At 41.5% G+C, this 24,839-nt stretch overlaps 1 protein-coding gene across 4 annotated transcripts in view; it reads left to right on the top strand.

Annotated features, from left to right (window-relative positions):
• Positions 1-24,839, top strand: part of PTPRG (protein tyrosine phosphatase receptor type G) — a 761,444-nt gene that overhangs the window by 721,886 nt on the left and 14,719 nt on the right. For all 4 annotated transcript variants that reach the window (XM_024124118.3, XM_024124116.3, XM_024124115.3 and 1 more), the window contains 11 exons: positions 5,898-5,980; positions 6,170-6,304; positions 7,334-7,468; positions 9,454-9,626; positions 11,231-11,366; positions 11,919-12,065; positions 13,972-14,065; positions 14,957-15,033; positions 15,529-15,657; positions 19,072-19,218; positions 19,954-20,096. In XM_024124118.3, the coding sequence (XP_023979886.1) occupies positions 5,898-5,980; positions 6,170-6,304; positions 7,334-7,468; positions 9,454-9,626; positions 11,231-11,366; positions 11,919-12,065; positions 13,972-14,065; positions 14,957-15,033; positions 15,529-15,657; positions 19,072-19,218; positions 19,954-20,096 (1,399 nt within the window). The remainder of the gene's footprint in view (positions 1-5,897; positions 5,981-6,169; positions 6,305-7,333; positions 7,469-9,453; positions 9,627-11,230; positions 11,367-11,918; positions 12,066-13,971; positions 14,066-14,956; positions 15,034-15,528; positions 15,658-19,071; positions 19,219-19,953; positions 20,097-24,839) is intronic.

The following is a 24,839-nucleotide window of genomic DNA, read 5'->3' as shown; positions in this document are numbered from 1 at the left end:
CTAAGAGGACAGGCTACCTCTGTGGCTAGAAGGCCACTTTTCGTAGACGCTGTGGCTTGGGTCACTGGCTGAAAATATACACTTCTATATTAAGGGCAGGGGCACAGATGTTTATGGTTAACATACACTATGGTAAAGAACACAGTACTTGCAGTTTTATGTAATAGCGCATTTAAATCGGACCACTTAAATCTGCACGCTGCTATAGATAGTTTTTGTAAATAATACTTCAGTGAGATATAATTCACATACCATATAAAATTCACCCATTTGAACGTTAATTTGAATTTAAATTTTAAGTGAATCTCAGTGGTTTTTATTATTGACAACCATCACCACCATCTAATTTTAGAACATTTTCAGGAACCCAGGAACCCAACAAGAAACTTCCTTACCCATGAGCAGTCACTCCCAACTCCTCCCTCTCCCAAAGTCCCTAGAAACCACGTACCTACTTTCTTTCTCTATGTGTCTGCCTATTCTGGATATTTCATATAAATGGAATCATACAATATATGGCCTTTTGTGTCACTTCTACTTGGCATGATGTTTTTAAGGTATTCTCATGGTGTGGCTTATATCACTACTTCGTTCCTTTTTATGGCTGAATAATAATATTCTGTGCTATGGATATACCACATATTAATTTCTCATTTGATGGACATTTGAGTTGTTTCTACTTTTTGACTATTATGACGAAGGCTGCTATGAACATTTGTGTACAAGGCTTTGTACGGACATTTATTTTCAACTCTCTTGGGTATATACTTAGGAATTGAATAGCTAGGTCACACGGTAACTTTATGTGTAACATTTTGAAGAACTTCCCAACTGTTTACCGAAGTGGCTACACCATTTTACATTCCCAGCAGCAATATATGCAGGTTCCAACGTTCCCACATCCTTGCCAACACTCGTTACTGTGTTTTTTTGATAATAGCCATCCTAATGAGTGTCAAGTTGTATCTCACGGTAGTTTTGACTTGCCTTTCCCTAATGATTAGTGATGTTGACCATCTATTCATGTATTTATCGGCCACCTGTATATCTCCTTTGGAGAAATGTCTGTTCAGATCCTTTGCCCATTTTTTAATTGGATTACTTGTCTTTCTATTGTTGAGTTCTTTATAGATTCTAGATACAAATCCCTTATCAGATATATAGTTTGCAAATATTTTCTTCTGTTCTGTGCATTGTCTTTTCACTTTCTTGATGATGTCCTCTGAAGTACAGATTTTTAAAATTTTGGTGACATTCAGTGTATTTTTCTTTGGTTGCCTGTGGTCTTGTCCTCACATCCAACGAACCAGTGCCTAATCCAAGATCATGAATATTTACACCTGTCACAGTTTTCTGGTCTTAGCTCTTACATTTACGTCTTTGATCCATTTGAGTTAATTTGTGTATATGGTGTGAGGTAGGGGTCCAGGTTCATTCTTCTGCATGTTGCTATCCAGTTGTCCCAGCACCATTTGTTGAAAAGACTCTTCTTTCCCCCATTGAATTGTCTTAGCACCCCACCAAAAATCAACTGACCGTAAGTGTGAGGGTTTATTTCCAGACTTTCCTTTCTTTTTCATTAATCTGTATGTCTATCCTTATGTCATTGCCACACTGTCTTGATTACTGACTTTGTAATAAGTTTTGAAATTGGAAACTGTGAGTCCTCCAACTTGGCTCTTCTTTTTCAAGGTTGTTTAGGCTATTCTGGATCCCTTGTGCTTTCATATAAATTTCAGGATCAACCTATTACTGCAAAAAAATGTAGCTGGGATTTTAATACGGATTATTTTGAATCTATAGATGAATATGGGGAGCATTGCCATCTTAACAAAAGTAGTTCTGCCAATTTCTGAAGATGGGGTGTCTTTCCATTTATATAGGTCATCTTTCATTCCTTTCAGCAATCTGCATTTTACAAGTGTTGTGCTTTTGTTACATTTATTTCTAACTATTTTATTCTTTTGGATGGAATTGTTTACTTGATATTTTCAGACTGTTAATTGCTAGTGTATAGAAATATAATTGATTTTTGTATGTTATGTTGATCTTGTATCTTACCACCTTGACTGAACTCATTAGTTCTAACAGTTGTGTGACCCTTGTTATTTTCTATATTTTTGTTAATAGCCACTCTAACAGGTGTGATATCGTGGTTTTGATATGCATCTCCCTGAAGATTAGTGATGTTGAGCACCTTTTCATGTAACCATTGGCCATTTATATGTTTTCTTTGGAAAAATGGATATTTAGGTCCTCTGCCCATATTTTAACTGATTGCTCGTTTTGCTAGCTATTGATTTGTGTGGGTTATTTATATATTTTGGATGTCAACCCCCTCATCAGATACATCAAAAAAATATTGCAAATCAGTTTTGCAAATATTTTCTCCCCCTCGGTAAGCTGCCTTTTCATTTTGTTGATGGTTTCCTTTGCTGTGCAGAAACTTTTTAGTTTGATGTAGTTCCACTTGTTTATTTTTGCTTTTGTTGCTTTTGGTTTTGGTGTCAGATTGAAAAAAATCACTGCCAAGACTTATGTCAAGGAGCTTTTCTTCTCTGTTGTTTTTTCCTAGGAGTTTTATGATTTCAGGTCTTAAATTCAAGGGTTTAATCCATTTTGAGTTAATTTTTATGTATAGTGGACCGTAGTGGTCCAGTTTCATTCTTTTGCATGTGGCTGTCCACTTTCCCCAACACTATTCATTGAAGAGACTGTCCTTTCCCCATTGTATGTTCCTGGCCCTTTTGTCATAAACCAATGGACCATATATGTGTGGGTTTATTTATGGGCTCTCTACTCTGGTCCATTGATCTGTGCGTCTGTTTTTATTGCCAGTACCGTACTGTTTTAATTATTATAGCTTTGTAATATAATTTGAAGTCAGGGGGTGTGATGCCTCCAGCTTTGTCCTCCTTTCTCAAGATGGCTTTGGCTATTTGAGGTCTTTTATGGTTCCACACACATTTTAGGATTGTTTGTTCTATTTATGTGAAAAATGCCATTGGAATTTTGATAGGTGTTGCATTGAATCTGTAGATTGCTTTGGGTAGTAGTATGGACATGTTAACAATATTAATTTTTCCAGTCCATGAGCATGGACTATCTTTCCATTTATTTGTGTCTTCTTCCGTTTCTTTTATTAATGTCTTAGAGTTTTCAAGACACAGGGCTTTCACCTCCTTGGTTAAGTTTATTCCTAGGTGTTTTGTTCTTTTTGATGCAATTGTAACTGGGATTGTTTTCTCAATTTCTCTTTCTGATAGTTCATTATGAGTGTATAGAAATTCAATCGATTTCTGTGTACTGATTTTGTATCCTGCAACTTTACTGAATTCATTTATTAGTTCTACAGGTTTTTGATGGAGTCTTTAGGATTTTCTATATATAATGTCAGGTCATCTGCAAAGAGTGCCAGTTTTACTTCTTCCTTTCTAATTTGGATGCTTTTAATTTCTCTTTCTTGCCTAACTGCACTGGCTAGGACTTCCAATACCATGATAAATAAAAATGGCAAGAGTGGACATCCTTATCTTGTTCCCATCCTTAGAGGAAAAGCTTTCAGCTTTTCACCATTGAGTATGATGTTAGCTGTGGAGTTGTCATATATGACCTTAGGGTTTCTATATACAGGATCATGTCATCTGTGAATGTAGTTTTACATCTTCTAGAAAACGTTTTAAAAGAACCAAAAGTCATTTTTGAATGAGAGTATTTGTTTCAGTTACATGAGAGAATGAGGAGAAGGAAAAGAAGAGAACAAGAAAGAAGAGTAAAACTTTTTTTTTTTTTTTTTTTTTTTTTTTTGCGGTACGCGGGCCTCTCACTGTTGTGGCCTCTCCCGTTGAGGAGCACAGGCTCCAGACGCACAGGCCCAGCGGCCACGGCTCACGGGCCCAGCCGCTCCGCGGCATGTGGGATCCTCCCAGACCAGGGCACGAACCCGTGTCCCCTGCATCGGCAGGCGGACTCTCAACTGCCGCGCAACCAGGGAAGCCCAAACTTTTCTTTTCTTGCCAGTCTTTGGATAGATTGACTCTGGCGGTATTTGTTGGCCAAGCCAGTCAAGGCTCACCTTCCTGAGATTGTGAGGACTTGTCTATTTATAGACGTCATTTCTAACCATATAAGTCAAGCAGAGATATACACGTATTATATGCCTTGCATATGTCCACACACATCACTCTCCACCATAGCAACCTCTGCTTCTAGTGAGCTCACTGCCTTAGCTAAAAGTATGTGGCAGAGAAGAGGGAGGAAATCAAGGCAACTTCTGTGTGATGTGCCCTAAGGGTCATCGTGTTTTGTCACACAACCACCAGTTCTTGTTAGACATGTTTGTACTTTCACAAGTTCATTTGAGGTTTTACTTTCACGAATTCAAATTAGATGTGGTTTTATTTTCGTAAGTTCAGAGAGCTGGGTTTTGGTGCTCTCTTGGCCACTTGGTCAGACTCTGGGCACATCACCCAGCACCTTGGTCTACCCCTATATTAATGCCTTTATATAGCAAAGAGTAGCATGGAAATGTTATGGAACAAGTAAAATTAGTCCATGAATGTGCCTGGAACACAATATAGGAAGAGCCTTCTCTCATGGAGCCATCACAGCTTTCAAGGCACACGTGGATGCCACCTCCAGTATTGATCTTTTGAGCTAGTCTGTTACCTTTTTGATGAAATATGAATTGTGCAACTTGAGGAACACGTGTTCCTCTTTGTCAGTCTGAGAAATAACAATATAATGCTCCTAAGGCATAGGATCCAGATGACCTAGCAGAGTATTTTCAGTTGGGGCCCATTTCTATCAGGCAGCCTCTGTTCAGATCCACTGCAGTCTGAGAGTTTGTCAGCACAACAAAAGCAATTCACAGTTCCAAGAATGTGGAGGGCTTTGCAGAAGTGTTTGATGGAGTCTGGGGTCAGTAATGTCTAGGCTAGTATGTGGCTAATGGGCTAATCCACTCATTGGACTTCTTTTCGAGCTAGCCTTTTACGATCATGATTATAAATAGAAATGGAAATCGGGCTTTTGCCCATTCTCTTTCTAGCTAGGGAAAAATAAAAGTATGACCTCAGCTTTTTTGTGTGTGTTATCCTATAAATACAAGCTCATTCTGTTGGGCAACCAGAGACACATATCACCACTCACCTTTTGTTCGTAGGGGAAGGTTAAGTGGATCTTAAATCTGATCATGGACTTCAGATTCCTGTGAAGAGATTACTCTTACAAGCAAGCTCTGGCTCCCTCAGTTACTCAGGGTCTGCTGCGGTGATGGGGAGTCCAGCTGAATTTAGCAATGGCACCTCCGGAAAATAGATGTTCTGGACTTGATCTAATAAAAATCACCTTTTTATATCTGTATCAGTGGGGAGGGGGTGGGGCATGAGTAATCAAAGGCCTTGGAAACTGGTTTTAAAATATAAGACAAGGGCTTCCCTGGTGGCGCGGTGGTTGAGAGTCCGCCTGCCGATGCAGGGGACACGGGATCGTGCCCCGGTCTGGGAAGATCCCACGTGGGAGGCCCGCATACTGCAAAAAAAAAAAAAAAAAAAAAAAAAAAATATATATATATATATATATATATGTATATATAGGACGAGGAAATCTGAGAGGGTTGCAACTTGAATTGTTTCACATGAACTAATAAGGACCACAATGTGCATTTCTTGCATATTAGCACTCACAGGTCAGAGCATGAGGTAAGAGTGTCCCTGGGGTTTGGAGATGGGTTTGAATGCTGTAGCTTTGAATTTTCAGTTGTTCTCCCGCCAGAAGGTCTCTCGGGCCAGTCTGGGAGATGCCATGTTGCCTCTTTGCCTTGTTTTGTGCTTTAGAATGCTGCTAGTTTTTGAATTATACATTTTGGTTTTGCTTTTTTTTCTTATCCTCTGTAGATGATCACAGTAGGGTGAAGTTAAGACCTTTACCAGGAAAAGACTCTAAGCACAGCGACTACATTAACGCAAACTATGTCGATGTAAGTCAGAAATGTTTTTATAAACCTGTTTCTGATAAATGAAGAGTGCTGCAGAGACTGTTGAATGTGTTTTCATACCGCACAGAGCTCACATGAGAAGCGCAGCCTACTCAATACGGAAGGCACTTGAATTATTAACTGGTCTGTGATACTGCTTTCATCTTACTTTGTGCTGTGTCATCTTTGAAGGGTTACAACAAAGCGAAAGCCTACATCGCCACCCAGGGACCGTTAAAGTCTACGTTTGAAGATTTCTGGAGGATGATTTGGGAACAAAACACCGGAATCATTGTCATGATTACGAACCTTGTGGAAAAAGGAAGAGTAAGAGCTTGTTGGTTTAATCGTGTACCTTCATTCAAAAAAATATGTGCGGAGTACCGCTGTAGGGTAGAAACTTGGCAAGGCCGAAAGAGTCAGAGAAGTGAGAAGTGGCCTCCCTGCCAGGAAAGTGAGCTAGGCACTTACCAGAGTGGATTAAACATGATGATTGAGGTGAATAGGGTATTAATTAGGGAGGTGCTGCAAAACACAGGAATGCATCCTCTAGTACAGAGGTTTTTTTTAAAGAGTTAATATTTGAGGTGAGATTTGAACAGTGAAAGAGGAGGAGGAAGCGTTACACAGGCTTGAAAAGAGAAGGAAGGACGTTCCAAGTATCTGGGAGAGAAAGAACAAAAGCAGGGACGTTGGAAGAAACAGTTTAGTCGAGGAACCACTAATAGTTCACGCTGGGGGGAGGAGAGACTGCTTAAACACCTTGACCATCACTAAGAGAACCTTTTTTTAAGATGATGATTCATATGTTAACTTTATTGGGTTATGAGCTTACATTAGACGTGAATTTAAGCTGGAATAAGGATCCGGGCTCTGGTTGGTTACTCAGAATCACGGCTGCTTCACTTTGACGGTGGAATCCCTGTTTTGCCTTTGGTGACCCAGTTTTTAACACGAAGGCTCTCACAGTTACAAGAGACTTTGTGTTAACTGTGAATGCAGGCCAGCCTCCCAAGATGATACGTAAACTCCCCTGATAACATATCCTACCCACATTTCGTGGAGGTCAAATATACAGGATTTTTCTTAGACCTTCTTTTAAAGTACATCATGTGTTGAAGGATGATCACGAACACTGGGCCCATTTCTCAAACGATCTTGCCCAAACGTGTCCCAAGATTAACCTCTTCAGAGGTCACATCTGCCTGCAAGGACTTCAGCCCATGCATTCCTTTTTTAGTCAACCACGTGGTGATATGGCCTGTGTCTCAAAACCGTCATTTGAAACCACATTATCAACATTGGAATTGTGACATCAATTGCAGTTATAACTTACAGCTTTTTTCTTTTTTGCAGCGAAAATGTGATCAGTATTGGCCCACAGAGAACAGTGAGGAGTATGGAAACATTATTGTCACACTGAAGAGCACAAAAGTACACGCCTGCTATACTGTTCGTCGTTTTTCAGTCCGAAATACAAAAGTGAAAAAGGTATTGAAGGAGTTGGGCGGGCTGCCGGGGCATCTCTTTTTACACTAGTATGAAAATTACTGTGCGACTAAGGCCAACTCTCATAACCAACTTGGTTTTTAAAAAAGTATTTTTGAAACATTTTTTTCACAACTCTTTTGATTGATTGACATCGGTGTATGGTGGGAAAGATACTGGCAAAGCACATAATAGAATTTAACTGGCCTGATTGAGTAATCTCTTCATGAGGGAGGCTTCATTTGGGGGGAAAAAAAAAAAAAAAAAGGTCCTCTGAGGTTTTGGTGACCAGCAAATATGGCAGCCTCTGTTTGTCTGGTGATTTAGCTTTTTAATTCCAATTTTCTGACAGCTTTAAAGCATTGTTTCCCAAAGTGTGTCCCAAGGGATACTAGCCCTGCAAGATGCTTGCAAAAATCAAATTCTGTGCTTCGATAAGTATGGAAAATGAATGCCACGTAGTATGTATTCCCCCTTAGAAATTGACAAGGAACACAAGTACCGAGAGTGCTAGAGTTGAGAAACCGATATAACTTTGTCGTGTTTCCTAATGTGACTTAACAATAAAACCCTTCTCTGTGGTAGAACTGTTACCATCCTGAGAATTACACCTTGTGGAAGTGGTGCTTTCAAGTTTTCTCAATTTCTCGCTGAAAATCCACTGTCCCATTGAGACTCATAGATCACTGTAGCAGTACTGTGAACTCAAGACAGATGCTCATTAGGAAAATGTGCAGTAGTACTCTACAGAGGTTTAGGTGTGGGAGCTGTTTGTAGCAGTGGTTCCTAATTTATTTTTTTAGTCTTGGACATCTTTGAGAACGTGGCAGAACTGTCTCCCTCTCGCCCCAGAAGAATTCACGTTTACCGAGATTTTTATACGCACCGTCTGTCAGTGGCTCTGAAGCCCATTTGTGATCCAAGGTTAACAGTCCTTTCTGTGTATAGTTTTTTTTCCAAGAGTAGCAGAAATATATAAAAATCAGCTGCACTGTTTTCAATCTGTGTTCTCTGTAATAGCGCTGTTAACTGGCTCAAGCTAACCAATAACCAGTTTATACTCATGAAGCACCGCGTCCATCACTCACAGAAGCACCTCAGGTTATTTAAACGCGGCCCACTTACTCTGATTTTAGAAACAGCTTAAGCCAGAGGAGGAAGTCCAATAGGAATGTCAGGTGTTTTGCACACTGACCGTCGTAACTGCAAATGCGGAAGAAATAGGAAAATGAGAGGTAACAGAAGAATTAAGAAATCAAAGACCTCCAAAGGCCTTGTAGCACAGGGCCAGACACCCTACAAGGTTCAGTGTCAAGGGATGAATGACCCTGAATCATCAAAAAAATTGTTTTATTTTAGAGGTATTGGTAATTTTTTAAAAAAAGTCACAGCAAGTGATCTATTTGGGGAAATTTTTCATCCACAGTGGTTCACGTGTAAAAAGTGCAGCCACTTAAATGACTTCTTCAGAGTCATTTTCCTTTATGAAAGTGACAGATAAATTGATTGTTGCCTTTGACTCGAGAGATTTAGAACCACTTATCACTTAGGATCCTCCCCACACTTCCCGGAGAGTGTACAGCACGAGCACTCCGGCTCCTCAAGGTCCAACCCGGACAGTGGAGAAAGAGAGTGCGTCCCGGCCCACAGTCAGATGAGTTGGGGCAGGAAGTCAGGAAATGGAGGCCTTGTAGGCAAATGACAAAGCGCATGGATCGGTCCAGATCCAGAAAACCCATATTAAACATTCATTCTTGGTACAGTCTTAACCCATTTTCTCTTCCAAGAGATGTCCGATCCTTCTCACGCGCCCAGGTCATGTCTCCGTTTGGGGCATGAAGAGGGCCACAGAGAGGACATAACCAACCCCAGGAACGGCAGTTAAGGCAAATGCGAACAGAGGTCAGGTTTGCTGACATCCTTGTGTGATGATTTTACCAGAATGCCCACTCTCAGCTTAAAGACATCTTTTCTCACCCTTCTCTCAGGGTCAGAAGGGCAATCCCAAGGGGCGTCAGAATGAACGGGTAGTGATCCAGTACCACTACACGCAGTGGCCCGACATGGGAGTTCCCGAGTACGCCCTCCCGGTCCTGACCTTCGTGAGGAGGTCCTCAGCAGCCCGGACTCCAGATATGGGCCCTGTGTTGGTGCACTGCAGGTGAGGCCGACGGCGTCCCCTTTCCTCTGCCTGGGATTCAGCATTTGAATTGGGCAGAGCAGCGGGTGTGGGCTGTGTGAACTTGGACCGCTGTGGCCCTGCTGCTGCTTTGTTTGATTTAGAAACGGAGTCTTACGCTGAAAACTGGGACCCGTGAGACCTGTTAGGGTCATGGAAAGTCACTGTAGTCCCCTCACGTTAAGAAACCATCCGCTCCTTCTGAGGTTAAAACAAAACCTGCTCTTAGAGGATGAGTCTCCAGTTTTTATAACGCCTTCTTATTACTGATAAAATCCCCAGTGCTTATAGGGAAATTGTTGGCAGCTCCTAACATATAGAAACCTTACACACAAGTTTAGAACTTTCCGCACTAGAGATTTTGAGTTGCTGAACATGGCTTTTCTGTAGGGTTCCTCCAAATGATCATATTTCGTTTATGTGTGAAAGGCTTTCACTTTACACGTGCTATCTAAAATACCTTTTTTAAAGCACAGATAAAGCCTGTTTTCCCATCTTAACTAACTACCTTAAACAACCTTAGCTGATTGATTGTTTCAAAAATGCTTTTATTGTGTTTCATTTGGATTGCTGGGCTTTTTTTCACTTTGGTATTCAAACAGATGTTGCTTACTCTGTGATGTATGTTACATAGCTGCCCGGCCTTTTCTCAGCATTTCTTTGGGGCTGTTCGCATAACATGCTTCCACAGAGCAGGTCCTTGGCGGACGTCGGAACTCATCGTCTGTTTGAAGTCCCACGAGGACTCTACATTTTTGCTCACCCACTTAGAATCACTAAAATAGAGGTGAGGGAAGGTCTGTCAATCGAAGCACTTGGGTATCATCATCAACAAAACCGTGCGAGATAGATGGGGAACCTGAGGCGGCAGGTTTCTGCCAAAAGAAGCCTGTGGTTCAATACGGCAGAACTCGGGTCTCCCTGGGTTGGGTTGTCTGTTTTGCTTAAATAACAAACAAACAAACAATCAGGAAACGGGAATAAAAGAGGCCAGCTTTTCCAGAGGGGCTCTTCTTCTCCTCTCCCTGGATTACTAAAGGAAAGTAGCCCTTTAAAGAGGAACTTGCCGGTACTGAGCAGCCTGGGCGGGAGTTGTGCACAAGAGGGGCTTTATTGAAAGGCTAGTGCGTTCTCCCAGAATCCCTGGGGGAGTGGGAGAACCCGGCGATGCCTCAGCAGGGGTGGTTCCGGTGCGGAGATGGCTAGCGCCAGGAGAGACACCTTGCGGTCCCCGGCATCACAGAGTTAAGCCCTTTGCTTGAGCTGCAAGCAAGGCTGAGAAAGCAAATCTGTAACTCTCTATATTTTTGTTTATTTATATTTATACATATTTTATATTTTTATGTATGGTAGAAGGGCAGTCTATCTTCCCTCCCCCTCAAGACTCACGAGGGAGGAAGGAGCCTACTGAAGTTTCTGGATGCTATCCATATGTCGTTCATAACCCTCTTGTGGAGAGAACCTAGCGTAGTTGACATAGGTTATTTCTCAGCGCGTTGGAGACTCAGATGATAATTTTTGTAATCCATGGTTCATGACCTGGTAGAGCAGCAGGTGGACTAGTCGAGTGTCTGCCTTTCTTCCAGTGCTGGCGTGGGCAGGACGGGCACCTACATTGTGATCGACAGCATGCTGCAACAGATAAAAGACAAAAGCACAGTCAATGTCCTGGGATTCCTGAAGCACATCAGGACACAGCGCAACTACCTCGTCCAGACTGAGGTGAGGAGGGGCTGCCGGTGCTCTCATGTGATGCCAGCACACGCTTGAACTGAAAGTTGAAAGTTGAATGATTGGGAGTGAGACATACGCCCTCTCTTGGGGCTGGAAGGCACTTACAGGTTTGTGTTGGAAGATGTCCTCACCAGGATACCATTCTTTGGCTCGGAGTCGTCCATTTCTTTGTGGCTCTTCAGTGAAGGCAGATACACTTTTCTGTAGTGCTGTGTATTCCATGCTGGGGGCGGTTAAACCCTGTTTTGTAGCCTGAGAGAGAGACACAAGAGAATGGTTCTGAAGCCCTTCACCGAACACACGTTTTCCCACTGCTTTGTTTGGGTATGGAATACAGAACTAAACGCAGCACAGTCCCTACCCTGAAATAACTTCTGATAGATAAGGAAGGATTGACTGGAGCCGACCCCCTGGCTGTAAATGCATGAGGGAGGTCCCTGCTAGGGGAAGAGTTCACCTAAGGTCGATTTCACGCAGGGCACAGAGGCGGCTGCCCTGTCCCAGCTCTCTTCGGTGACTACCATGTCGTGTGCCTTTTAGGAACAGTACATTTTCATCCACGATGCCTTGTTGGAAGCCATTCTTGGAAAGGAGACTGAAGTATCTTCCAGTCAGCTGCATAGTTACGTTAACAGTATCCTCATACCAGGAGCAGGAGGAAAGACACGACTGGAAAAACAGTTCAAGGTAGTGTTTTGAGTACATTTCTTTGGCAAAGCAGCAAGGAGGTAAAGAAATCCCTTGAGTTTGGAGGGTCGTGTCTTTTTTGCATGAATGTCTAGACTGAAATGGATTACTATTTGTACTCCTCAGATGTAATCCCTGGGAAGATCAAGTTTCGACTTAGGTATGAATTGTGCGTATCCACGTAGACAGTGCCCCGCTGTATTTGCTTCTGCGCAGTTTACGACTTTAACCTTTGCCCCTGGCCACAATGCCATAGTACTCTGTCAGTCGTTCCAGTCCAAAAAATATCCTCTGTATTTTTTTCTGAACGAATACTATCTCACCCTGATGGAGAGCGGCTATTTGTTGGCATTATCTTCAAAGCAAAGCTCTTTGAAGGACTCTCCTAGCAGATAATTTAGAAACTAGAAAAGATGTAGTTACTACAGAACACTAAAGAAACTTTAGTTAACTTTTCCTAAATGGTTATTCTTTTTCTTTGATAGGGGCATGGGGGCGTGAGGTATAAAGACAGTTAAGGTTTATACGGAATTGAGTGAAAAAAGAGAGACTATAAGAACTATTTGAGTAATAAGTAAGATCAGAAAGCTCAGTCATCTCAAAGTGCTTTCCTATTTCGTAGTCTCTCATTAGACTTGAAAAAACCAGGCTTTTCTGCACATTGTTCTTTATGTAATTTCTCCTTTTGTGTCCAGATGGAAAGAATGAGATGAATCTCTGCAGTTTTAGTTTCCAGGGTAAAACCTTCCAGAGCCACTGAAACCTTCGAGTCTCAGCTCAAGAGATGAGACTGTCAAGCAAATGATAGCAAGTGATATGAAATGAGAAATAGATCAATTTCACCAAGTTCCGTTATAACAATTTTAACTTTCCAGGTCTCCTTTTATAACATCCTTACTACTCTGCAAACCATTTGAGGTCATCAGTAGTGAGGACATAGTGTCTCATTTCGAATGTTTAAAATGAATTCTTAAGAAAATTAAGTACCAATAATTCTTAATTAAGTTCTGCCCTTTCTGTTTCTGCAACATTTGTTTATACGCTGTTTGTTTTAAAAATTCATCAAAGGAAACCAGGTCATTTGTTCCTTTACAGGCATTAACCATGTTAGAACTTAAATAGAAATAAAAAACAAACAGAAACTTAAACTACATCCACCTCCATGTAGCGAAGGAGACCATTCCCATATACTCTGTTAGGATGGACCCCTCCCCGCCCCCTGCAAAAGATTGACGGAATGATCCCACCAAGCTATATACACGGGAAGAATAACCAACCTACTGGGCTACTTATTTATAACAGCCTTAGAACAATGTCGGTTCAGTTTAACAGACATTTACTGAGAACTCAGTAAATTCTTTACCTTCAAGAAACATGATTAGCTCTTATTACCACGAAGCCGTCTTTGCTGGTATAGAGCCACCTCCGTCTCCTGTGGCTGCGAGGAATCAGTGACATCATCAACAGAGAAACCCACGTTGATGCAACAAATGCTGCTTTCATGGTGCCTGTAGTCGAGAAACCTAAGGCCTAATAGTCAATAAAACAAGCACGCAAAGAACCAAGACGATTGGAAGAGCTACCACTCCTCTTGAAACACAAAAAAGTGTCCTTTGGGATACAGAAATGTTTCAAATTCATTAGTAATCTGCTTATAGTATTTGTGCCAGATCATCAAGCAGATGCTATCAATTATACCTTGGTTTGTTTTTGTTTTGTTGTCTTTGCCCGCTTGACTGAGATAGACAACGCTGCATGTAGGTCAGAGAATTCCAAGTTTCGGGGGTACAGCATAATGATTTGACAGTTATGTATATATCTGAGAAATGATTACCACGATAAGTTAGTTAACACAGGCCCAATTATAATCCTTTGACTGAAGGCTAAAATGTTGCTTTTCTTTCAGCTGGTCACACAATGTAATGCAAAATACGTGGAATGCTTCAGTGCTCAGAAAGAGTGTAACAAAGAAAAGAACAGAAACTCTTCAGTCGTGCCCTGTAAGATCTTAAAATCAGTTCGACTTGCCTGTGTTCGTTTTTTCTTTGGATTTTGCGTGTTAGGTAAAGAGGCAGCCACTACCAAGGGGAAACGTTATGCTGAGGACAACTGAAGCAGTTTGATCAAAACGGGAGGGGTGGGTGTCGGCAGCAGCAAGTTGCTGCGTCTGTGTGACATGAAAGCTAGCTTCAGTTCACCTCGAAATTCAAGAGTTAGATTATTATTTCTACCATGTCCTACCTTTAAAAAAAAAAAGTCATTATCACTGTGGCATTAATGCTCTCTTAAAACAGAGTCCTGGATTAATTTGCACAGCTGGAACTACATTATTCTGGCTATTGAGACTAAGGCACTGTTGGTAGGTGGTGACCGCTGCATAAGTAACCTGGGACACAGCAGTGGATACTGTGTGTAGTACACTGTAGACACAGGCATGGGTGATCAGTGGAGAGATTCTCTCTACCGAAAGAGGCCAGTATTTTCGACGCCCTTCCCGCCGAAAAAGATAGATAGGGAGTAAGGGGATGGCAAAAGAGCAAACTACAATACGTTGGTATAATTGTAGGAGTATCAAACCAGGGTCAAGAGTGACCTGCAACCCTGTGTCGTCTCCACACAGAGTGTCCTCTTAGTGATCTGCTGGGAAAGCCTCTCCCACAGTCAAGTGTTATTCCTAGAACGTCTGGGTCCTGCTGGGCACATGCAGCAGAATTTCATTTTACATTCTTCCTTAGCCAATAATGCTCTAGCTTGTTTAAAAACATAGGTAAGTCTTAAAAAGAAAGAGGAGCCAAAGAGCTCTATTACGCACCAAGTAACGCTCAGAAAGTGCTGCCGTTGGTGAGGGGTAATGAGGTAAACGTGGTGTTTTCGTTTTTTCCACGTCGTAGCTGAGCGTGCTCGAGTGGGCCTTGCACCGTTGCCTGGAATGAAAGGAACAGACTACATTAATGCTTCTTATATCATGGTGAGAGTCAACGATTAATTATAAATAAAAAGTCAATTAAACTGCAAGGTGCTAAACAGCAGATACCACCCACGTGACTTTCATTTTTCAAGTAATTTCTTGATGTGTAATATCAAAAGTATAGAGAGTTCTGTATCTGGAAACCTCTAACCAAGGATACCTAATCGGTGAGGACACAAAAATTGCTTACGTTAAGAAAAACGCTTGTTAAGGAATTAATCTTTTCGTGAATTTCACCCATCTAGTCTTGGAATAAATGTTGAAATTGCTGTCAAGTAAAAACAGCAGGGGGAACTAGAAGTGCATCGGACGTGGAGAGAAAACTGTCTATACATGTTAGGAGAAGTACATCTAAAAATTAGCCAAATGCACTGAATGCCTCTTTTGATTATTTTCGTGAGGTCAAAACAGTGCGGGTCTTATTTCATGAACATATTTTACTGCTGCAGAGTTAAAACACTCATAATCACTGGTTTTTCGTCTTCCTAACTGAAGGGCTATTACAGGAGCAATGAATTCATCATAACCCAGCATCCTCTGCCACATACTACGAAAGATTTCTGGCGAATGATTTGGGATCATAACGCACAGATCATTGTCATGCTGCCAGACAACCAGAGCTTGGTAAGTGAAGCACATCTGCTATATATTAATGAGCCCGGGAGGCCACAGCATACGTTACCTTGTCACAGGGCTACAGTGTCTGTACGTGCTAGGGAGGGAATTCAGACTTCTCATCTTGTACGTCTGCACAGGTGCCTTTCCTAGTCTCACCATTCCTGACCCTATCAGTTCCAATAGGACCAGCACTGATCCCTAATGCTGGTGATGTATCAGTCACCCCTCAGTTGTCCTGTACATGGCAGTGTGGGAGAAGGTTTTTATTTATTTATTTTGGCTGCGTTGGGTCTCTGTTGCTGCGCGCGGGCTTCTCGCTGCGGTGGCTTCTCGTCGCGAAGCACGGGCTCTAGGCGCGTGGGCTTAGTTGCTCCGCGGCATGTGGGATCTTCCCGGAGCAGGGCCCGAACCCGTGTCCCCTGCATCGGCAGGCAGATTCTTAACCACTGAGCTACCAGGGAAGCCCAGAAGGTTTTGAGGAAGGTCCTTTTTCTAACCTCACTAATGCGTGATCTTCAGCCGACCTCTTAGTTGCTCTGTCACTGTTGAAAAGTAAGTGAATAACAGTAAACATTTATTGATTATATTTTTACGTGTATTAACTCCTTTCATCCTTTCTACAACTCGATGACGCGGGTGCTCTCAGCGTCTCCTTTAGTAGCTGAGAAAACTGAGGGAAGTAACTTGCCCAAGGGCATATACGAATCATGCGAGCCAGGATTGGAACTTGAGTCACCTGTCTCATTTTGCTATTGTATATGTCCAATGCTGCCACGTCATAGAAGTGTTTCCTAGCCCAAAGAAAACGGTATCAAAAGTACTAATAATGTATCGTTATTTTCCCCCAAGCCATAGCTAAGCCCGATCTATTACAGGGAGGGAGATTAGGAAAGGCTTCCTTGTTGGGACTCGATGGTGCTTTTTTAAGACCTTGACTAATCTGCTACCCTCTTTCTTCTCCCTGTAGTCCTTCCCTATTGAGGTCGCTAGACCCTAGAGGAGAAGGGTGAGCACGTTTATGGAAATAAGTGTAACTGTATCTGCTGAGCTCTCTTTGCATTCTTAAGTTTCGAAATAGTTGGGTCTTCAGAAGTTACTCCGAGGACTTGTAAGCGCACAAAGTAAAAACAAAAACAAAAACGATCAAAAACGATCTGCCTCCGTGAGTGTCAGAGTAGTGAGTTTAATCAAGAAAGAACAGCATGTGAGTGAACCCCTAGTCTTGATGACATGCATTTGACTGTGTGCCCAGTCGGTAGGAACTTCACTTTGTCGCTTTCTGCTCCAGCTTCGGAATACCAAGACTGCTTCTGTGTGATAGAATGGCAACAAAGTTGAGAATCTTAAGCTAAAAACTGGAGTGTAAATTTTCAAATTAGCTGGCAATAGGGGTCTACTCTGTTCGGCATATGGAAATTGGAGGCATTTAGGGTTGTTAAAACGTGCATTTGTTGGATGAGTCAGTGTTTTGTTATCCTCACTTAACAGAGGACAGTCACTATACCCAAGAGCTCATTTGTATGGGGAGGAGAGGGAGAGACTGACGGAGTGAGTCAATACGTGTTCTGTGGACAGCGACGATACAGGGCCACCGGCCCTGTCATCTCGGTGTCTCTCTGAGGCCCAGGGAGGCTATGCTGCAATCATGCATGTCTGCACTCATAGCTCTAGGGTCGAAAGTCAGATTCAGTGGTGTGTAGTTTCTCCTAAAGATACTGTCTCTGCATTTTTTGTTTGCTTTCTTATTTACCACTACTGTAACGTTACAAAGACCATCATTCTGTGAATAGCCCAAAAGTCACTGCTGCTTAGGCGTCTCTGCCCTATCTGTAAGCAAAATAATCACGCGATCAGAGCTCCTACCGAATTAAGAAGTAGCATTTCTTTGTCATAGTCTGTCAAGATGATCAGTTACTCCCTAGTTTACTGTCTGTGTTCAAAAGGTTTTTCTGCCGTTCCTCCACCATTACTAAAAGCCCTTTGGCAGTCTTTAGGCAAATTAGATAATTTCCAGTTCATGTTATCATCATAATAGCTCTCTGAGGTATGTAGTTTTCTTATTCCCACTTTTCAGATATGGAAATTAAGCCTTAGGTAGATTACTTTATTCAGGATCACATCCAATCCTATACTTAATCTATGTATTCGGTTAAATTTAGAGGCCTTGTTCGTCACTATGTCTTCAATATCTGTTCAAAGGGCCCTAATTCCACTTCCTTGGGCAAAATGTATTAAAACCTAAGACAGTTACAGACTCCTTTTGTATAGACTAAACCCCGTTGCTAATCTGTTTCCCCTTATGCTGAGCTTTAAAAATAAAAATGTACTTGGCAATAAGCTATATTGAAACTTGAAAGGGTGATAAGTCTTATTGGACTGCTGGCTCATTTCTAATGCGACAATGTAAGATTAAACAAAACCTTCTTTGTTTTCAACATTATTCAGAATTATTTCTGACTTCACTAGTACTGTCTAAGCCTTTTCAGGAAAATGCCCACAGAAATGTATGTATTACAGGCAAACTGTAATTTGCCATTTGAACTGATTAGAAAAAGGAGGGGGCGGGGCTCATCATGATCATTGTATTTCTCCCAGAGTCTCCAGCCTAGGCAACGGTTCTCTTTTTCTTAGGCCTCCACAGTTTCAGGGCTAGAATTTTATGTATAGTAGTTTCTGTTACTGAATATTTATTTTTAATCTTAAAAATATATGAACGTTTTCAAGCTTACCTGATTCGAGGCTGAAAGACTTGAAATCGAACATTGCCAGACTAACTTTCCTTTTACAAAGCACCTTATACTTCGAGCCCATATGCTTATTTATGGGCCTGTCTGAGCCTTGGTGTTTTCATCTACAAAGCCAGCAGATAAAAATACCTCACTAGCATATTCTGAAAACTAAATAAGATAATGTTTACGGAAGTCCTTTGCAAAATGCTGATCAACTGTAGAACTGTTAATAACATAATCCATAGAACGACAATTAGCACTTGTTAGTCGCATAAGCCATTGCGAAATAATAAGTTAAAATTACTTGACCTAGGTCCTGTCTCCTTTTTAACTCTGACAATTATATTACAGAGCGTTTCTCAGCTAGGGGTGATACATCCCCTACAGAGGGAGGTTTTTTGGTTGTCGGAATGACATAGGTGAGAGGTGCTAGGAAATAGTTATTAAGCGTATTTTACAAGAGAATAGTAAATGGAGTAAATAGGAATAGTGGTGGCTACCACTGAACTCAGCATGATTAGATTAGATAGGGCTAATCTAATCGGGCTAATAATTTTATGAACCCAATTTAAAAAATGATTTGAGAGGTACGGCAAAGAAAGAAATCGTTTGGTAAGAAAATTCGAAGACAAATGGTTGACAGCACTGCAGAGGAACTTTTGTCCTTCTTTTTTTTTTTCGGTCCCCACAGGCTGAAGATGAGTTTGTATACTGGCCAAGTCGAGAAGAGTCCATGAACTGTGAGGCCTTTACCGTCACCCTTATCAGCAAAGACAGACTGTGCCTCTCTAATGAAGAACAAATTATCATCCATGACTTTATCCTTGAAGCTACACAGGTAACCTCAACCTCAGTAACAGCCACACCTGGGCCCTGGATCACCCTTCCAAGTAATAATAATGGAGTAATTTACCACCCTTAAGACGGGCCCAGGAAGGCATCTGAGTATGACTTAAGTATGTTCACTTCCTTTTTTGCTTCCTTCAAATGTTTGCTTTTTCCAGCTGGAAAGATGACATGTAGCAGTTCCTCTGATTGAGCATGCATACACATAGGCCTGTTGACCTAATTATAAAAACAATCTACTAGAGCTCAGTATTTTCTTTGCCGTCAGAAATGTAAGCCTTGCAATATGTTGCAGAGATGATAATATTAAGACTTTTTTTTTAGTAAACAACATTTTGATGCATAATTAACTACCTTCCTGTGGGGTTGCTGAGAGGGGAGCTGTCTTACATTAGTAATTTAAATAAAGATGTCCTCACCCCTTCCTGGGTTTTTTTTTTTTTTTCTTCTTTATTTTTATAGATAAGATAGAGTAGGATATAAAGCCTCTTATAACTTGTTGTCCCTTAAAATTTTTCCCTGAACAGGATTCTCTTTCACTATCGTAACCTCATTTGTTCATGTCAAGCAGACCTCGCTCGTATTTTTCTCCTTACAGCAGTTTGGTTAATCTGGCATTCTTCAATCACCTATAGTATACACTTCCTCAGGAGCAAGTACGAGTCATTAGATTATAGATAGGATGAAAATGAAGGACGGGCCGTGACTCGTGTTCCATTGGTTGTAGGATGACTATGTCCTAGAAGTTCGGCACTTCCAGTGTCCCAAATGGCCTAACCCGGATGCCCCCATAAGCAGTACTTTTGAACTTATCAACGTCATCAAGGAAGAGGCCCTAACAAGGGATGGCCCCACCATTGTTCATGATGAGTATGTACCTGTTTTTTAATTGTCTTGTTGCATTGCGATGGTAGGGGGAAGGAAAGACAGACAGGTTTTAAAACGTACTCCCTCTCTCAGCTTGTGACAACTCCAGCTTATTTCTAATGTGTCCATGTGCCAGGTGTTGTGCTTCTCTTTGGGTTTTACTTTGTCAAAGGCTTCAGGCTCTCCGAGTGTAGGTTCTAGAAAGGTGAAGCTACTGTATCTTAGCCTACCAAAATACATCTGCATGCTTTCTGAGGTTTCCTGTTTCAATAATGCAAATTAAACAGTAACTTACAACATGTCTACATTTCTATTAATTTACATGTAATACTTTATATTAATTAGTTGTTTTTAAATCCTTACACTGATTTCCAGCAGACACTTATTAGGGAAGAAACCTTTTAAAATATACTTTAGTAATGAAAAAGGTACTATTGTTAATGATAATATTTATAGTTTACAATGTGTTTTGAAGTTTACAGTACTGTCTCTGGGAGTTTAAAGGTGTAAAGCATATGAATTGCAAAGAGAACAAATAACTTGCTCCTGGCTCTGAGCTTCCAAGTGTCCGAATAGAATTCAAACCCAGCCCACTTTCCCTTTAATGAGAAGGAACGGGGTCATAGATACACCTTATGGTACACGAATACCTGGAGTCAAACTACATAGATGGACTCGACCTGCAAATCAGTTGCAGACTGTTGTGAATCTCACAAACCTTTAGCCAATGGCACCAATTAGACGTCCCCGTCTCTAGTTCTAAGTAGTCACTTATCTCCCTTGGTCAGCAACGTGTCAGGGCATCCATTATGTTCATTAAATTACCACCTACTCTGCTGGACTAGATAGTAGTGAATTTCGAAGTAAAAGCTCCTTAAGTCTTATCCTTGAACCAATGCTGTCACGGGAAGTGAACAGAGACTTTCGGCTGAGGTCAGCACCTTCACCCCAAATCCATGGTACTCTCCTATTTGAGGCAAGCCATATGTTTGGCTCCTTCCAAAGAGTTTGATGGTCTTTCTAAAACAGTGACTATTTCAAAATGTTGACCTCTTAATTAGAAGAATTAGGATTAGTTAAGTAGCCTAGGTAAGATCCCTGGAAATGTGACAACCAGCGGCAGCGTTTAAGTAACACAGTCAACCTCAGAATGACTGGGTAGTTACTACGAGTCTACGAAACTTTAGGATATGCAGTTATAGCACAAAGTTAGGGCTGCTTCTAGAGTTGTCTCCCCCACTAATCTGGGTCAGCTTTTCGTATACCTTCTGGATTTTACTAGCTTTTATCAATTCAGACCAAATTCTAGTGTTGCTGCCCAGCTCCGTGACGGATTTTGCTGTTCTGATAGTACTCCAAGGATCTGTCCCGAAGTCAGTAATGCAGCTGATGTTATATTTCATGGTAAGAAAGAGAAGACGGAAAGAAGAAAAAAAAAAACAACAACTAGTTAAACAATTTAAACAGAACCGTTGGATGCATTTATCTATATTCGGCTTTGGGCTATAGTGTCTTATTGAGTGATTTTTATTTTATGCTACATGCTGACTGTGTCACCTCTGGAATTAGGCCTAAGCAAGAAAAGAGCAAATTCATCCTACACTAGTGGCTCTTCACATATCATATAGGTGAGCTGGATTAAAAGCCACCTAAAGATATGCATTCGTTCATTTATCCACCATCTTTAAGAGATAAGTGAGTCCATTAAAATTATTTTTGTACATTACTCAAGCACATTTGAAGTTTTTTAATAGTTGTTAGCTCTAGTACAACACTGAATGCCGGTTACCTTTCAGTTTCCATCTTACCTACTTTTTGAACCTCTAAATATTCCTTCCTGATGGCCTACAAACAAACACCTCAAATCTAGCATGTAGAAACCCAAACTTACCTTCCCGGCTTGCTCCCATCCACTTAGTTGTACAAACCAGAAACATAGCAGAGTCCCTTTCTGTGCCCCCTCACCTCCAGTTATCATTGGCCACCAAGTCTTGTTGATGCCTTCTCAGTACACTTCCCAAATTCTTTTACAAGCTGGTTGAAGCTTTACTTCTTCAGCTATCATCCCAGTCGTCCCCTGATTTACTTCCTGCAGCCCACCTTAGCCCTGCAAATACTATTCTGTCTAAGTGCCCTTTTATTCAACACACACTTCAAAAGTCACTCTCTTTGAACTGTTTCTGACTCCAACCAGAGGGGATCATCCATAAACATCGCATCTTTACCAATGCCATTCCTGTTTATCATATCATATTGTAACTCCTTTTCACATGACTGTCACCCCACATTGCTGTGACCGGCAGTGCTAACTTATTCATCCCATTCTCCATAGAGTGACACACAGTGGGTGGTGGATAAATATCGGTATGAGTTGGTACCGTGCTTTCAAGTTAGGATGACTCACCCATTATTCAGGATATGTGCCTGTGTATGAACTTGCCCCAGACAGCCTTGCTTTTTGTTTTGGTTATTGGGATTTTTCCTGCTCACATTCATCTGTGAACTATAAAACCAATTTATCGACACAAAGTTTAAGATTCTGTCAAAGATAGCAGTGGGCAGGCTCGGAAAGAAGGCCTGAGTGCTTCCACTGAAAGTCAAAGAGTTGAGTTGAACTTTTAGTGCACAAACTCCGTGATGTCGATCTGGTCTTCACAGCTCTCGTCACAGCTGTGTGCCAGGTGGATTCTAGGAAGTGTGCCAGGAAGTTTCTAGGTAAAATGATCCAAAGGTAAACTTCCTCAACAAAAAGTAAACTGATTCTGTTCGAGCACAGCTTAAAGGCAAACTGCTTTATTCACGGCATCCTATATTTGTCTGCTCAGGACATTTCTAACCAGAGGCTGATCTGTATCACTACTGTCAAATTTTAAACACAGAGCCTACAGGACACTAGTAGATTAGACCTTCACTTGCAGAACGAAGGCTAGTTTCCTCTGCAAATACTTAATGTGAATTCACCGTGGAGCTATATATCTATCACCCTGTTGGAGGCCATCGTGGGCTAATTTCCTTTAACAGTTTTCAGAGTGGGATCCAAGGGTCCGTGGTTGGGAAGGAGTTCTCCGAGGCCCTTCCAAGAGATCCAAGAGGACGCAACTGTTTTCATAATACAAAGATACCGGTTGCCTTGTTCACTTGTATTCTGTCTTGAGTGTACAGTGGAGTTTCCCAGAGCTACATGACCCAGGAGGACATCCCCACTCTGACAGCTAATGGAATGCATGCTTGCATGGTTTTGTGTTTTAACACTTTCTCAGTTCTAACATCTGATACAGTAATTATTGACAGATAAAGCCCAAATAAGCAAAAGCTCTTTGGGGGTCTTCAATAAAGGTTAATTTTAATTTTGTCCTGAGACAGTCCAGAGGAAATGCTGAAATATACGGACTGCGTTCTGTACCAAGTGCTGCAAAGACACCTTCCGATCACAACTAATTGAGTCCTTCATTTAATCCTCAAAATCACCCCACTAGGGGGGGTAACTTCAGGATCCCCACTTCACGCATGAGGAAATGGGGGCTGCGTGTGTAGGTATTAGGTCCTGTGTACACACATTTCCAGTTACTAAGTGTCAGTGCCAGTCCCAGCTACATAATGTATGTGGGGTCCAAGGCAAAATGAAAATGTAGGAACCCTTGCTCAAAAATTATTAACAATAAAGATTTTCCAATTAAAGAAACAATCCCATTTACCAGCACATCAAAAAGAATAAAATACCTAGGAATAAACCTACCTAAGGAGGTAAAAGACCTGCACAGAAAACTATAAGACACTGATGAAAGAAATCAAAGATGACACAAACAGATGGAGAGATACAGCATGTTCTTGGACTGGAAGAATCAGTATTGTCAAAATGACTACACTACCCAAGGCAATGTACAGATAAGTGCGATCCCTATCAAATTACCAATGGCATTTTTCACAGAACTAGAACAAACAATCTTATGTTCTTGGACTGGAAGAATCAGTATTGTCAAAATGACTACACTACCCAAGGCAATGTACAGATAAGTGCGATCCCTATCAAATTACCAATGGCATTTTTCACAGAACTAGAACAAATAATCTTTTTTTTTTTTTTTTGCGGTACGCGGGCCTCTCACTGCTGCAGCCTCTCCCGTTGTGGAGCACAGGCTCCAGACGCACAGGCCCAGTGGCCATGGCTTACGGGCCCAGCCACCCCGCGGCATGTGGGATCCTCCCGGACCGGGGCACGAACCCGTATCCCCTGCGTCGGCAGGCGGACCCTCAACCACTGCGCCACCAGGGAGGCTCCGAACAAATAATCTTAAAACTTGTATGGAGACACAGAAGACCCCAAATAGTCAAAGCAATCTTAAGAAAGAAAAACGGAGCTGGAGGAATCAGGGTCCCTGACTCCAGACTATACTACAAAGCTACAGTAATCGAGACAATATGGTACTGGCACAGAAACAGAAATATAGATCAATGGAACAGGATAGAAAGCCCAGAGATAAACCCACGCACCTATGGTCAACTAAACTATGACAGAGGTGGCAAGGATATACGATGGAGGAAAGACAATCTCTTCAATAAGTGGTGCTGGGAAAACTGGACAGCTCCATGTAAAAGAATGAAATTAGAACACTCCCTAACACCATGCACAAAAATAAACTCAAAATGGGTTAAAGACCTAAATGTAAGGCTGGATACTATAAATCTCTTAAAGAAAAACATAGGCAAAACACTCTCTGCCATAAATCACAGCAAGATCTTTTTTGA

Source organism: Physeter macrocephalus, chromosome 18, assembly GCF_002837175.3.
Source record: "Physeter macrocephalus isolate SW-GA chromosome 18, ASM283717v5, whole genome shotgun sequence".
Taxonomy (NCBI): domain Eukaryota; kingdom Metazoa; phylum Chordata; class Mammalia; order Artiodactyla; family Physeteridae; genus Physeter; species Physeter macrocephalus.
The sequence above is the reverse complement of the archived record's forward strand: the minus strand, read 5'-3'. Positions and strand labels throughout refer to the sequence as shown.